The sequence below is a fragment of the Schistocerca gregaria genome, chromosome 2 (genome assembly GCF_023897955.1).
Source record: "Schistocerca gregaria isolate iqSchGreg1 chromosome 2, iqSchGreg1.2, whole genome shotgun sequence".
Classification (NCBI taxonomy): domain Eukaryota; kingdom Metazoa; phylum Arthropoda; class Insecta; order Orthoptera; family Acrididae; genus Schistocerca; species Schistocerca gregaria.
In genome coordinates, this window is record NC_064921.1 from 41396938 (window position 1) to 41409806 (window position 12869).

The 12869-nt window shown below is 42.0% G+C and overlaps 1 protein-coding gene across 1 annotated transcript in view; it reads left to right on the plus strand.

Moving 5' to 3' along the window:
- The window catches only part of LOC126336284 (filamin-A), a 1048954-nt gene that overhangs the window by 523348 nt on the left and 512737 nt on the right, over positions 1 to 12869 (plus strand). Inside the window, 1 exon segment of the mRNA XM_049999806.1 lies at positions 9655 to 9880. Within this exon segment, the coding sequence (XP_049855763.1) occupies positions 9655 to 9880 (226 nt within the window).

A 12869-nucleotide genomic window follows, 5' to 3' on the forward strand; every position in this document is an offset into this window, starting at 1 on the left:
ATTAAATGATGAAAGCGTCCTCTTGGGTAAAATATTCCGGAGGTAAAATAGTCCCCAATTCGGATCTCCGGGCGGGGACTACTCAAGAGGATGTCGTTAGCAGGAGAAAGAAAACTGGCGTTCTACGGATCGGAGTGTGGAATGTCAGATCCCTTAATCGAAACAATTACTAACAAAGAGATAGAGGGGCTGGCCAGTACTTACCTCACCTCAGTACAGCAGATAGAAACACAAAAAACAACCGAAAATTTAAGTTCCTAGCTTTCGGAATAAATGTTCCTTCATCAGGGAGGAGAGAGGGGAAAGAAAGGGAAGAAGGGAAAGTGGATTTAGTTACTCACAACCCAGGTTATGAAGCAACAGGGAAGGTAGCAAGGATGGAGGCATGGTTGTCAGAGGGAAGCCAAAGATATTCTACTGTAGGTACTGTGCCAGCTTCAAACCAAAGAGGATGCATACAGAAGTAAAGAGGTGTATAGTATAAAGATGTAGGATGAAAAGATGCATGAATGGCTAAAGAGGAAAGGGAAAGAGGAGAAAACTGAAAAGTAAATGGGAGTGAGGTTGTTTAACGTAGGTTCAGTCCAGGGGGATGGCGGGATGAAAGGATGTGCTGGAGTGCAAGTTCCCATCTCCGCAGTTCAGAGGGACTGGTGTTGGGTGGGAGAAGCCAAATGGCACATACGGTGTAGCAGGTTCCTAGGTCCCTAGAATTATGCTGGAGGGCATGCTCTGCTACTGGGTATTGGACATCTCCTAGGCGGACAGTTCGTCTGTGTCCGTTCATGCGCTCAGCCAGTTTAGTTGTTGTCATACCAATGTAAAAGGCTGTGATGTGCAGACATGTCAGCTGATAAATGACATGTGTAGCTTCACATGTGGCCGTGCCTTGAATTGTGTATGTTTTACCTGTAGCGGGGCTGGAGTAGGTGGTTGTGGGGGGATGCATGGGGCAGGTTTTGCAGCGGGGTCGGTTACAGGGGTAGGAACCGCTGGGTAGAGAAGGTAGTCTGGGAATATTGTAGGGTTTAACAAGGATGTTACGGAGGTTAGGGGGACGACGAAAGACAACTCTGGGTGGTGTGGGGAGAATTTTGTCAAGGGATGATCTCATTTCAGGGGTTGACTTGAGAAAGTCATATCCCTGGTGGAGTAATTTATTGATGTATTCTAGGCCAGGATAATATTGGGTGACAAGGGGGATGCTTCTGTGTGGTCTGAGGGTAGGAATATTGTTGTTGGACGGGGAGGAATGTATTGCTCGGGAGATCTGTTTGTGGACAAGGTGTGCAGGATAGTTGCGGGAGAGGAAAGCATTGGTCAGGTTATTGGTGTAATTGTTGAGGGATTCATCACTGGAGCAGATATGTTTGCACGAATACCTAGACTGTAGGGAAGGGAGCGTTTGATGTGGAATGGATGGCAGCTATCAAAGTGAAGGTACTGTTGTTTGTTGTTGAGTTTGATATGGACAGAGGTGTGGATGTGAGCTTCAACAAGATGAAGGTCAACATCCAGGAAGGTGGCTTGGGTTTTGGAGAAGGACCAGGTGAAATTCAGATTCGAAAAGGAGTTGAGGTTATGGAGGAAATTAAGGAGTGTTTCTTCACCATGAGTCCAGACCACAAAGATGTCATCTATAAACCTATACCAGGCCAGGGGAAGCAGCTGTTGGGTCTTCAGGAAAGCCTCCTCCATGCGGCCCATGAAGAGGTTGGCATAGGATGGAGTCATCCTGGTTCCCATGGCAGTTCCCCTGATTTGTTTGTAGGTCTGGCCTTCAAAATTGAAGTAATTATGGGTGAGGATGAAGTTGGTAAGTGTGATAAGGAACGAGGTTTCTGGAAGATCTTCGGATGGGCGTTGGGAGAGGTAGTGCTCAAGGGCAGAGAGACCATGGGTGTGTGGGATGTTTGTGTAAAGGGATGTAGCATCTATGGTGACAAGAAAGGTTTCAGGTGGGAGAGGAGTGGGAATGGATTTGAGGCGTTCTAGGAAGTGGTTTGTGTCCTTGATGTAGGATGGGAGTCTGCGGGTGATAGCTTGGAGGTGTTGGTCTACCAGAGCTGAGATACGTTCTGTTGGGGCTTTGAAGCCTGCTACAATGGGACGGCCAGGATGGCTCTCTTTGTGGATTTTGGGTAATAGGTAGAAGGTAGTGGTACGTGGCTCAGGTGAGTAAGTCTATGGAAGCTGTTGTGAGGCCTTGTGAGGGACCTTGGATTTTTAGGATTTTCTGCAGCTCAGTCTGGATGGAGGGAATGGGATCCTGGGTAACAGCTTTGTAGGCTGAGGTGTCAGAGAGTTGACGCAGTCCTTCTGCCACATACTCCAAACGGTCAAGTACCACAGTTGTGGAGCCTTTATCTGCCAGAAGGATTACAATAGAGCAGTCTGCTTTCAGCTGCTTAATGGCACAGGATTCAGCTGGGGTGCTGTTGGGGCTTGTCGGGATGTTCTTCAAGAAGGACTGGGAGGCAACACTGGATGTGAGGAATTCCTGAAATGTCTGCAAGGGATGGTTTTGGGGGAGGGGAGGAGGATACCTTTGAGAAGGCGGTCGGAACTGTTCTAGACAAGGGTCAACACTGGGTCTAGTATTTGGGGGCTGTGTTTGGGTAGTGAAGTGATATTTCCAGTTGAGGTTCCAGGTGAATGAGAGGAGATCTTTAACAAGGGCAGTGTGGTTGAATTTAGGTGTGGGGCTAAAGGTTAAGCCTTTTGATAGAACAGATGTCTCTGGAGGAGAGAGGGATCCTTTCATCCCGCCATCACACTGGACTGAACCTACGTTAAACAACCTCACTCCCATTTACTTTTCAGTCTTCTCCTCTTTCCCTTTCCTCTTTAGCCATTCATACATCTTTTCATCCTACATCTTTATACTATACACCTCTTTACTTCTGTATGCATCCTCTTTGGTATGAAGCTGGCACAGTACCTACAGTAGAATATCTTTGGCTTCCCTCTGACAATCATGCCTCCATCCTTGCTACCTTCCCTGTTTTCATTTCCCTGTTGCTTCATAACCTGGGTTGTGAGTAACTAAATACACTTTCCCTTCTTCCCTTTCTTTCCCCTCTCTCCTCCCTGATGAAGGAACATTTGTTCCGAAAGCTAGGAACTTAAATTTTCGGTTGTTTTTTGTGGTTCTATTGGCTGTACTGAGCTGAGGTAAGTACTGGCCAGCCCCTCTATCTCTTTGTTAGTAATTGTTTCACATCTTTATATGAGATTTTCCATTAATTAGTTAGATCCCTTAATCGGGCAGGCAGGTTAGAAAATTTAAAAAGGGAAATGGATAGGTTAAAGTTAGATATAGTGGGAATTAGTGAAGTTCGGTGGCAGGAGGAACAAGACTTCTGGTCAGGTGATTACAGGGTTATAAACACAAAATCAAATAGGGGTAATGCAGGAGTAGGTTTAATAATGAATAGGAAAATAAGAATGCGGGTAAGCTACTACAAACAGCATAGTGAACGCATTATTGTGGCCAAGATAGATACGAAGCCCACACCTACTACAGTAGTACAAGTTTATATGCCAACTAGCTCTGCAGATGATGAAGAAATTGAAGAAATGTACGATGAAATAAAAGAAATTATTCAGATAGTGAAGGGAGACGAAAATTTAATAGTAATGGGTGACTGGAATTCGAGTGTAGGAAAAGGAAGAGAAGGAAACATAGTAGGTGAATATGGATTGGGGCTAAGAAATGAAAGAGGAAGCCGCCTAGTAGAATTTTGTACAGAGCACAACTTAGTCATAGGTAACACTTGGTTTAAGAATCATGAAATAAGGTTGTATACGTGGAAGAACCCTGGAGATACTAAAAGGTATCAGATAGATTATATAATGGTAAGACAGAGATTTAGGAACCAGGTTTTAAGTTGTAAGACATTTCCAGGGGCAGATGTGGACTCTGACCACGATCTATTGGTTATGACCTGTAGATTAAAACTGAAGAAAATGCAAAAATGTGGGAAATTAAGGAGATGGGACCTGGATAAACTGAAAGAACCAGAGGTTGTACAGAGTTTCAGGGAGAGCATAAGGGAACAATTGACAGGAATAGGGGAAAGAAATACAGTAGAAGAAGAATGGGTAGCTCTGAGGGATGAAGTAGTGAAGGCAGCAGAGGATAAAGTAGGTAAAAAGACGAGGGCTGCTAGAAATCCTTGGGTAACAGAAGAAATATTGAATTTAATTGATGAAAGGAGAAAATATAAAAATGCAGTAAATGAAGCAGGCAAAAAGAAATACAAGCGTCTCAAAAATGTGATCGACAGGAAGTGCAAAATGTCTAAACAGGGATGGCTAGAGGACAAATGTAAGGATGTAGAGGCTTATCTCACTAGGGGTAAGATAGATACTGCCTACAGGAAAATTAAAGAGACCTTTGGAGAAAAGGGGACCACTTGTATGAATATTAAGAGCTCAGATGGAAACCCAGTTCTAACCAAAGAAGGGAAAGCAGAAAGGTGGAAGGAGTATATAGAGGGTCTATACAAGGGCGATGTACTTGAGGACAATGTTATGGAAATGGAAGAGGATGCAGATGAAGACGAAATGGGAGATACGATACTGCGTGAAGAGTTTGACAGAGCACTGAAAGACCTGAGTCGAAACAAGGCCCCCGGAGTAGACAACATTCCATTAGAACTACTGACGGCCTTGGGAGAGCCAGTCCTGACAAAACTCTACCAGCTGGTGAGCAAGATGTATGAGACAGGTGAAATACCCTCAGACTTCAAGAAGAATATAATAATTCCAATCCCAAAGAAAGCAGGTGCTGACAGATGTGAAAATTACCGAACTATCAGTTTAATAAGTCACAGCTGCAAAATACTAACACGAATTCTTTACAGACGAATGGAAAAACTGGTAGATGCAGACCTCGGGGAGGATCAGTTTGGATTCCGTCGAAATGTTGGAACACGTGAGGCAATACTGAACTTACGAGTTATCTTAGAAGCTAGATTAAGAAAAGGCAAACCTACATTCCTAGCATTTGTAGACTTAGAGAAAGCTTTTGACAATGTTGACTGGAATACTCTTTTTCAAATTCTAAAGGTGGCAGGGGTAAAATACAGGGAGCGGAAGGCTATTTACAATTTGTACAGAAACCAGATGGCAGTCATAAGAGTCGAGGGGCATGAAAGGGATGCAGTGGTTGGGAAAGGAGTGAGACAGGGTTGTAGCCTCTCCCCGATGTTATTCAATCTGTATATTGAGCAAGCAGTAAAGGAAACAAAAGAAAAATTTGGAGTAGGTATTAAAATTCATGGAGACTAGGTAAAAACTTTGAGGTTCGCCGATGACATTGTAATTCTGTCAGAGACGGCAAAGGACTTGGAAGAGCAGTTGAACGGAATGGACAGTGTCTTGAAAGGAGGATATAAGATGAACATCAACAAAAGCAAAACGAGGATAATGGAATGTAGTCCAATTAAATCGGGTGATGCTGAGGGAATTAGATTAGGAAATGAGACACTTAAAGTAGTAAAGGAGTTTTGCTATCTAGGAAGTAAAATAACTGATGATGGTCGAAGTAGAGAGGATATAAAATGTAGACTGGCAATGGCAAGGAAAGCGTTTCTGAAGAAGAGAAATTTGTTAACATCGAATATAGATTTAAGTGTCAGGAAGTCATTTCTGAAAATATTTGTTTGGAGGGTAGCCATGTATGGAAGTGAAACATGGACGATAACTAGTTTGGACAAGAAGAGAATAGAAGCTTTTGAAATGTGGTGCTACAGAAGAATACTGAAGATAAGGTGGATAGATCACGTAACTAATGAGGAGGTATTGAATAGGATTGGGTAGAAGAGAAGTTTGTGGCACAACTTGACTAGAAGAAGGGATCGGTTGGTAGGACATGTTTTGAGGCATCAAGGGATCACAAATTTAGCATTGGAGGGCAGTGTGGAGGGTAAAAATCGTAGAGGGAAACCGAGAGATGAGTACACTAAGCAGATTCAGAAGGATGTAGGTTGCAGTAGGTACTGGGAGATGAAGAAGCTTGCACAGGATAGAGTAGCATGGAGAGCTGCATCAAACCAGTCTCAGGACTGAAGACCACAACAACAACAGTGAAGGGAGATGAAAATTTAATAGTCATGGGTGACTGGAATTCGAGTGTACGAAAAGGGAGAGAAGGAAACATAGTAGGTGAATATGGATTGGGGCTAATAAATGAAAGAGGATGCCGCCTGGTAGAATTTTGCACAGAGCACAACTTAACCATAGCTAACACTTGGTTTAAGAATCATGAAAGAAGGTTGTATACATGGAAGAAGCCCGGAGATACTAAAAGGTATCAGATCTATTATTAACGGTAAGACAGAGATTTAGGAACCAGGTTTTAAATTGTAAGACATTTCCATGGGCAGATGCGGACTCTGACCACAATCTATTGGTTATGACCTGTAGATTAAAACTGAAGAAACTGCAAAAAGGTGGGAAATTAAGAGGATGGGACCTGGATAAACTGAAAGAACCAGAGGTTGTACAGAGTTTCAGGGAGAGCATAAGGGAACAACTGACAGGTATGGGGGAAAGAAATACAGTAGAAGAAGAATGGGTAGCTTTGAGGGATGAAGTAGTGAAGGCAGCAGAGGATCAAGTAGGTAAAAAGACGAGGGCTAGTAGAAATCCTTGAGTAACAGAAGAAATATTGAATTTAATTGATGAAAGGAGAAAATATAAAAATGCAGTAAATGAAGCAGACAAAAATGAATACAAACGTCTCAAAAATGAGATCGACAGGAAGTGCAAAATGGCTAAGCAGGTATGGCTAGATGACAAATGTAAGGATGTAGAGGCTTATCTCATTAGGGGTAAGATAGATACTGCCTACAGGAAAATTAAGGAGACCTTTGGAGATAAGAGAACCACTTGTATGAACATAAAGAGCTCAGATGGAAACCCAGTTCTAAGCAAAGAAGGGAAAGCAGAAAGGTGGAAGGAGTATATTGAGGGTCTATACAAGGGCGATGCACTTGAGGACAATATGGAAATGGAAGAGGATGTAGATGAAGATGGAATGGGAGATATGATATTGCGTGAAGAGTTTGACAGAGCACTGAAAGACCTGAGTCGAAACAAGGCCCCTGGAGTAAACAACATTCCATTGGAACTACTGACGGCCTTGGGATAGCCAGTCTCGACAAAACTCTACCATCTGGTGAGCAAGATGTATGAAACAGGCGAAATATCCTCAGACTTCTAGAAGAATATAATAATTCCAATCCCAAAGAAATCAGGCGTTTACAGATGTGAAAATTAGCGAACAATCAGTTTAATAAGCCACAGCTGCAAAATACTAACATGAATTCTTTACAGACGAATGGAAAAACTAGTAGAAGCCGACCTCGGGGAAGATCAGTTTGGATTCCATAGATATACTGGAACACGTGAGTCAATACTGACCCTACGAGTTATCTTAGAAGAAAGATTAAGGAAAGGCAAAACTACTTTTCTAGCATTTGTAGACTTAGAGAAAGCTTTTGACAATGTTGACTGGAATACTCTCTTTCAAATTCTAAAGGTGGCGGGGGTAAAATACAGGGAGAGAAAGGCTATTTACAATTTGTACAGAAACCGGATGGCAGTTACAAGAGTCGAGCGACATGAAAGGGAAGCAGTGGTTGGGAAGGGAGTAAGACAGGTTTGTAGCCTCTTGCCGATGTTATTCAATCTGTATATTGAGCAAGCAGTAAAGGAAACAAAAGAAAAATTCAGAGTAGGTATTATAATCCACGGAGAAGAAATAAAAACTCTGAGGTTTGCCGATGACATTGTAATTCTGTCAGAGACAGCAAAGGACTTGGAAGAGCAGTTGAATGGAAAGGACAGTGTCTTGAAAGGAAGATATAAGATGAACACCAACAAAAGCAAAACAAGGATAATGGAATGTAGTCAAACTAAGTTGGGTGATGCTGAGGGAATTAGATTAGGAAATGAGACACTTAAAGTAGTAAAGGAGTTTTGCTGTTTGGGGAGCAAAATAACTGATGAATGTCAAAGTAGAGAGGATATAAAATGTATACTGGCAATGGCAAGGAAAACGTTTCTGAAGAAGAGAAATTTGTTAACATCGAGTATAGATTTAAGTGTCAGGAAGTCATTTCTGAAAGTATTTGTATGGAGTGTAGCCATGTATGGAAGTGAAACATGGACGATAAATAGTTTGGACAAGAAGAGAATAGAATCTTTCGAAATGTGGTGCTACAGAAGAATGCTGAAGATTAGATGGGCAGATCACACAACTAATGATGAAGTATTGAATAGGATTGGGGAGAAGAGAAGTTTGTGGCACAACTTGACCCGAAGAATGGATCGGTTCGTAGGACATGTTCTGAGGCATCAAGGGATCACCAATTTAGTATTGGAGGGCAACGTGGAGGGTAAAAATAGTAGAGGGAGACCAAGAGATGAATACACTAAGCAGATTAAGAAGGATGTAGGTTGCAGTAGGTACTGGGAAATGAAGAAGCTTGCACAGGATAGAGTAGCATGGAGAGCTGCATCAAACGAGTCTCAGGACTGAAGACCGCAACAACAACAACAAACACTCTTATAAGATGGTTGTCATTCATTTTGTCTAAGATATATATTGTAATTTCACAGTACGTCTGCCCTGATAATGGCCGCTGTGATGGGCTGAAACTGGTTGGCACTAAATAAATAAAAAACGCTATTAAGACTGTTTTCTTAATACTAAGTTTGTTTTATTGTGTTTATGATTACTCTTGCACAGATATTTTTTCAGAATTATTTATGTCACTGTAATTAAATAAATAAATAAAGACAAAGAGCAAATTTTGAAACTATTTGGACTGGGCAGTTACACACATAGCACTTAATAGATGCTAGAACTCTCTTATGCATTACACTTAGAGTTGTAACAATACTATGAAAAAGAAATATGCTACTCACCAAACAACAGAGATGCTGACTTGCAGATAGGCACAACAAAAAGACTGTCACAAATAGAACTTGGGTCAACAAAGTTTCCTCCATCGATCATAAGAGTCCATGAAGATACAGAAAATGGCATGATATCTGTAGCTCCAGTTGTTGTGCATTGTGTATGGCTGGCACTGAATAAATTTTCTCCAGTTTCTTATAGTGGAGATGCTATATCATAGCATCTCAGTTTCTGCATAGACTCTTACAATTGATGGAGGAAACTTGTTAACCCAAGTTCTATTTGTAACAGTCTTTTTGTTTTGCATATCTGCGATCAACATCTCCGCTGTATGGTCAGCAGCATCTTTCGTTTTCATAATGTTGTTACATTCCATCATGGATTTTCCATTGTTTGACACTTAGAATTGTGGTATTTTAAAACATGCAAATACAGTAGTGTTTCTGAATAAGTAGTTTGTACAGCCGTTATTTTCATAAAACACATTTTGTTGTTGCTAGCTATGTGGGCTGTTACTCTTGCACAGATATTTCTTCAGAATATTTATGTCACTATAATTAAGTAAATGAATAAAGACCTAGAGCAAATTTTGAAATTTTTGGGACTAACAGTTATCATACTGATCACATGTAACACTTAATAAATGTTGGAACTCAGAACTGTTTCTCCTTAAGTAGTTTCTACAACCTTAATTTTCATAAAACACTTTTTGTTGTTGCTAGCTCCATGGGCTCGAGGGAGCTAATCCTGGTCAACCATTCAGTTTTACTGTGGATGCTACCCGCACTGGAGGTCTTGGAAATATCTGCTTGGATATAGTGTCAGGTGGTCGGTCTGTACCACATAGAATTGAAAACCTTGGAAATTCTATCTACAGAGTTTCATTTGTACCACAACAAGCTGGCAAGCATCGAATATATGTTTATTTCAATGGAATAGATGTTAAAGGTAAAGATATAAGATTTTTAACTGTTAAATTATGTGAAAACTTTTTTATTCTGTATTCATAGAAAATTCATCTTCCAGTTCCTATTAATGACTTGATACTTATCTCATATTTCATTTTTTCATTTAGATATCAAAATTTTGTTATTGTTGCACATTGTGTCCCTTTCTGTCTCTCTTGTGAAACTTTTTCTTGGAGAACTATCATTTTTGTAGACCCAGTATTGTTACAGACTACATGCTGTGTGAAATTTGTAAAAGCTTGGTGTAAACTGAGATAACTCTGGTTGTTTGATCCTATATTAAATATGAAAATGTAGCAGGAAAAAAGGAGTAAAGACACATAAAAATGAGATTGACAGAAAGTGTGGAATATCTTACCACAAAGAGCTAGAAAACAAATCTAAGGCTGTAGAAGCATACATAACTAGGGAAAAGATAGATACCACCTGTAGAAAAATCAAAGAGATCTTTGGGGAGAAAAGAAGCATCTCTTTCAATATCAAGAGAGCATACTGCAATCCTGTACTAAGCAAAGAAGGGAAAGTTAAAAGGGGAAAGGAATATGAAGAGGGCTACTCAACACATAGGGGAGGTGTCGAGTCGCAACAGGCGTAATAAAAAGAACACACATTACACAAGCACAATGCACACACACGTGGCCACTGTCTTCAATCAGTGTAGCCCGACTGTGAACTTGAACTGTGTCTGACATGAGCAGCAATTCAGGATGTGTGGTGGGGTAAGAAGGCATCATCAGGCAAGTAGGCAGAGGGATAACAGGGTAGGAGTTAGGCAAGGTGTTGTACTGCCTGTGTGAGCATGCAGGGACGTGTTGCAGCCAGGATAAGGCCACTGAAAGCAGAGCCTGGACTGTGCTGTGGGAAGGAAGGAGAGAGGAGTAAAGATTGGAAAAACGCTAGTGGGAGCAGGGAAGGGATAGTTAGGTGGAGGATTGGGACTAGCGAAGGTTGTCGCCAGGGAGTTGCAGAGAACAGAGGATGTGTTGTAGGCAGAATTACCACCTGCACAGTCGAGGAAAGCTGGGTAGGAAGGATGTTGATCGCATAGGCTGTGAAGCAGTAATTGAAGTGAAGTGCATCATGTTTGGCAACATGTTCAGCAATTGGGTGGTTCAGATGTCATTCATGCGGACAGACAAATTTTTAGTTGTCATGCCCACGTAGAAGGGCAGCAAAGCAATCACAACTTAGTTTGTAGATCACATGGCTGTTGCCTTTCACGGGATATGAGATGTCTGTAATAGGATTAAAGTGGGTGGTAGGTGGTAACGGGGAGAAGGGAGGTGGTGGTGTATGGAACAGGTCTGCATCTTACGCTATTACAGCGATATGAGCCCTGAAGCAAGTGATTGTGAGCAGTGGCGGAGCAGAGGCAGACAAAGGAGTGTTAGGAGTGTAATTTCACTCTACAAAGACCACAGTGAGAACTTAAGAATATTTTATGTGGCAACCTTGGGTGGCTAGGCTGTATGAAAGGAACTTATTGGTATGGAATGGGTTGCAGTTGATGTGGTGGAGATGTTGTTGGTAGTTGGTAGCCTCTCTCTGTGGGGGTGCAGTAACTGGCTAGAATGGGGCATCCTGGGTGTCTGGATTTATGGACTTCAGGAAGCATGTAGTCTGTAGGAGCTTGGGGAGTTGTGTGAGTGGAGATATGGAGCCACAGGAGAAGTTGTGGAATGCACGTAAGAATTTGAGGAGGGATGGGAGATCCTGCTGGATTTCTGGACTTGGATGATTGTGACAACTGGTGGAGTCCCTTCACCAGGTAATTCCGGTGGTTCACAACCACAGTGGTGTAGCCATTGTCAGCAGGTAGGACTATAAGATTGAGATCAGTTTTTAGATTGTGTATTTGCAGTTCTTTTTGCAGATGTAATGTTGATTTCCATGTTGAGGTATTTGGGGAACGATTGTGAGGAAAGTTTCAAGATTATACAATTCTGAAATGTTAAGAGGGGCTCATGTGGGGGCAGTGAGGGTGCGTTATGATGGGATGGAAGAGTGAACTGAGTCAGTCAGTGTTCTATATTTGTTTTGGATTGAGTATGAGTGATAGGATTGGTAGCAAAAAGGTTTTTCCACTGTAGGTACTGGGAGAAGGTGAGAAGGCCTGTAACTAGTCCAGCATGATTGAATTTGGAAGTGGGGCAATATGGAAACCCTTTGGAAAGGACTGATACTTCTGTGGGATTGTGCCTTTTGGAGGACAGATTCATGACTGTGTTTCAAATCTGGATTCTGTATGGTTGTGGGAGGAGTTCCTGAGGGTGAGGTAAATGTAGTAGGTCTGCAACAGAGGGGTTGTCAGCTATGAGGGAATGCAGGGGAGCTTTGGTGGCTCTTTTAGAGTTGTTACATTGTAGCAGTCTGAGATGGGAGTAGGAAGTGAATTGGTCAGTGAGCTTTTTTAAGGTGCCATAGTGCACACTGCTCCAGTTCCTGGAGAGGAAGGGTTTCAATCTTGAAGATGCGATGCAGAAGTGAGGTATTGCAGAGCAGGATAATTTGACAAAGGGAGAGGTAGTATTGCAAGGAGGTTTGGGACTGGTTAATATGGTTGCACAAGACTAGATTCCTAAGGGCTATTAACAGACAGAATTTAAACAGGTAGAAGACATTGTGCAAGGAGAGATTGCTGCCAGAGATGGGTAATTTGATGGTCAGGCCATTTGAGAGGGTTGTAGGGAGAGTTCCTACTGCAGTTCAGAAAAGCTGTTGTCGGCAGGAAGGACCCAGTTGGTGCAGGCTGCGAAGTAGTTATTGAAGAGAGGTCCATCATGTTTGGTGGAGTGTTCAGCACAACTGTATCTTGGACACAGTTTGGCAGCAGCCATTCATGTGATCACACAGGCTGTTAGTTGTCATGCTATGTAGAAAGCAGCACAGTGGTTGCAGCTTAGTTTGTAAATCACATGATTCCTTTACTGTTAGTCTTGTACTTGATGGAATAGGAGACATCTGTAACA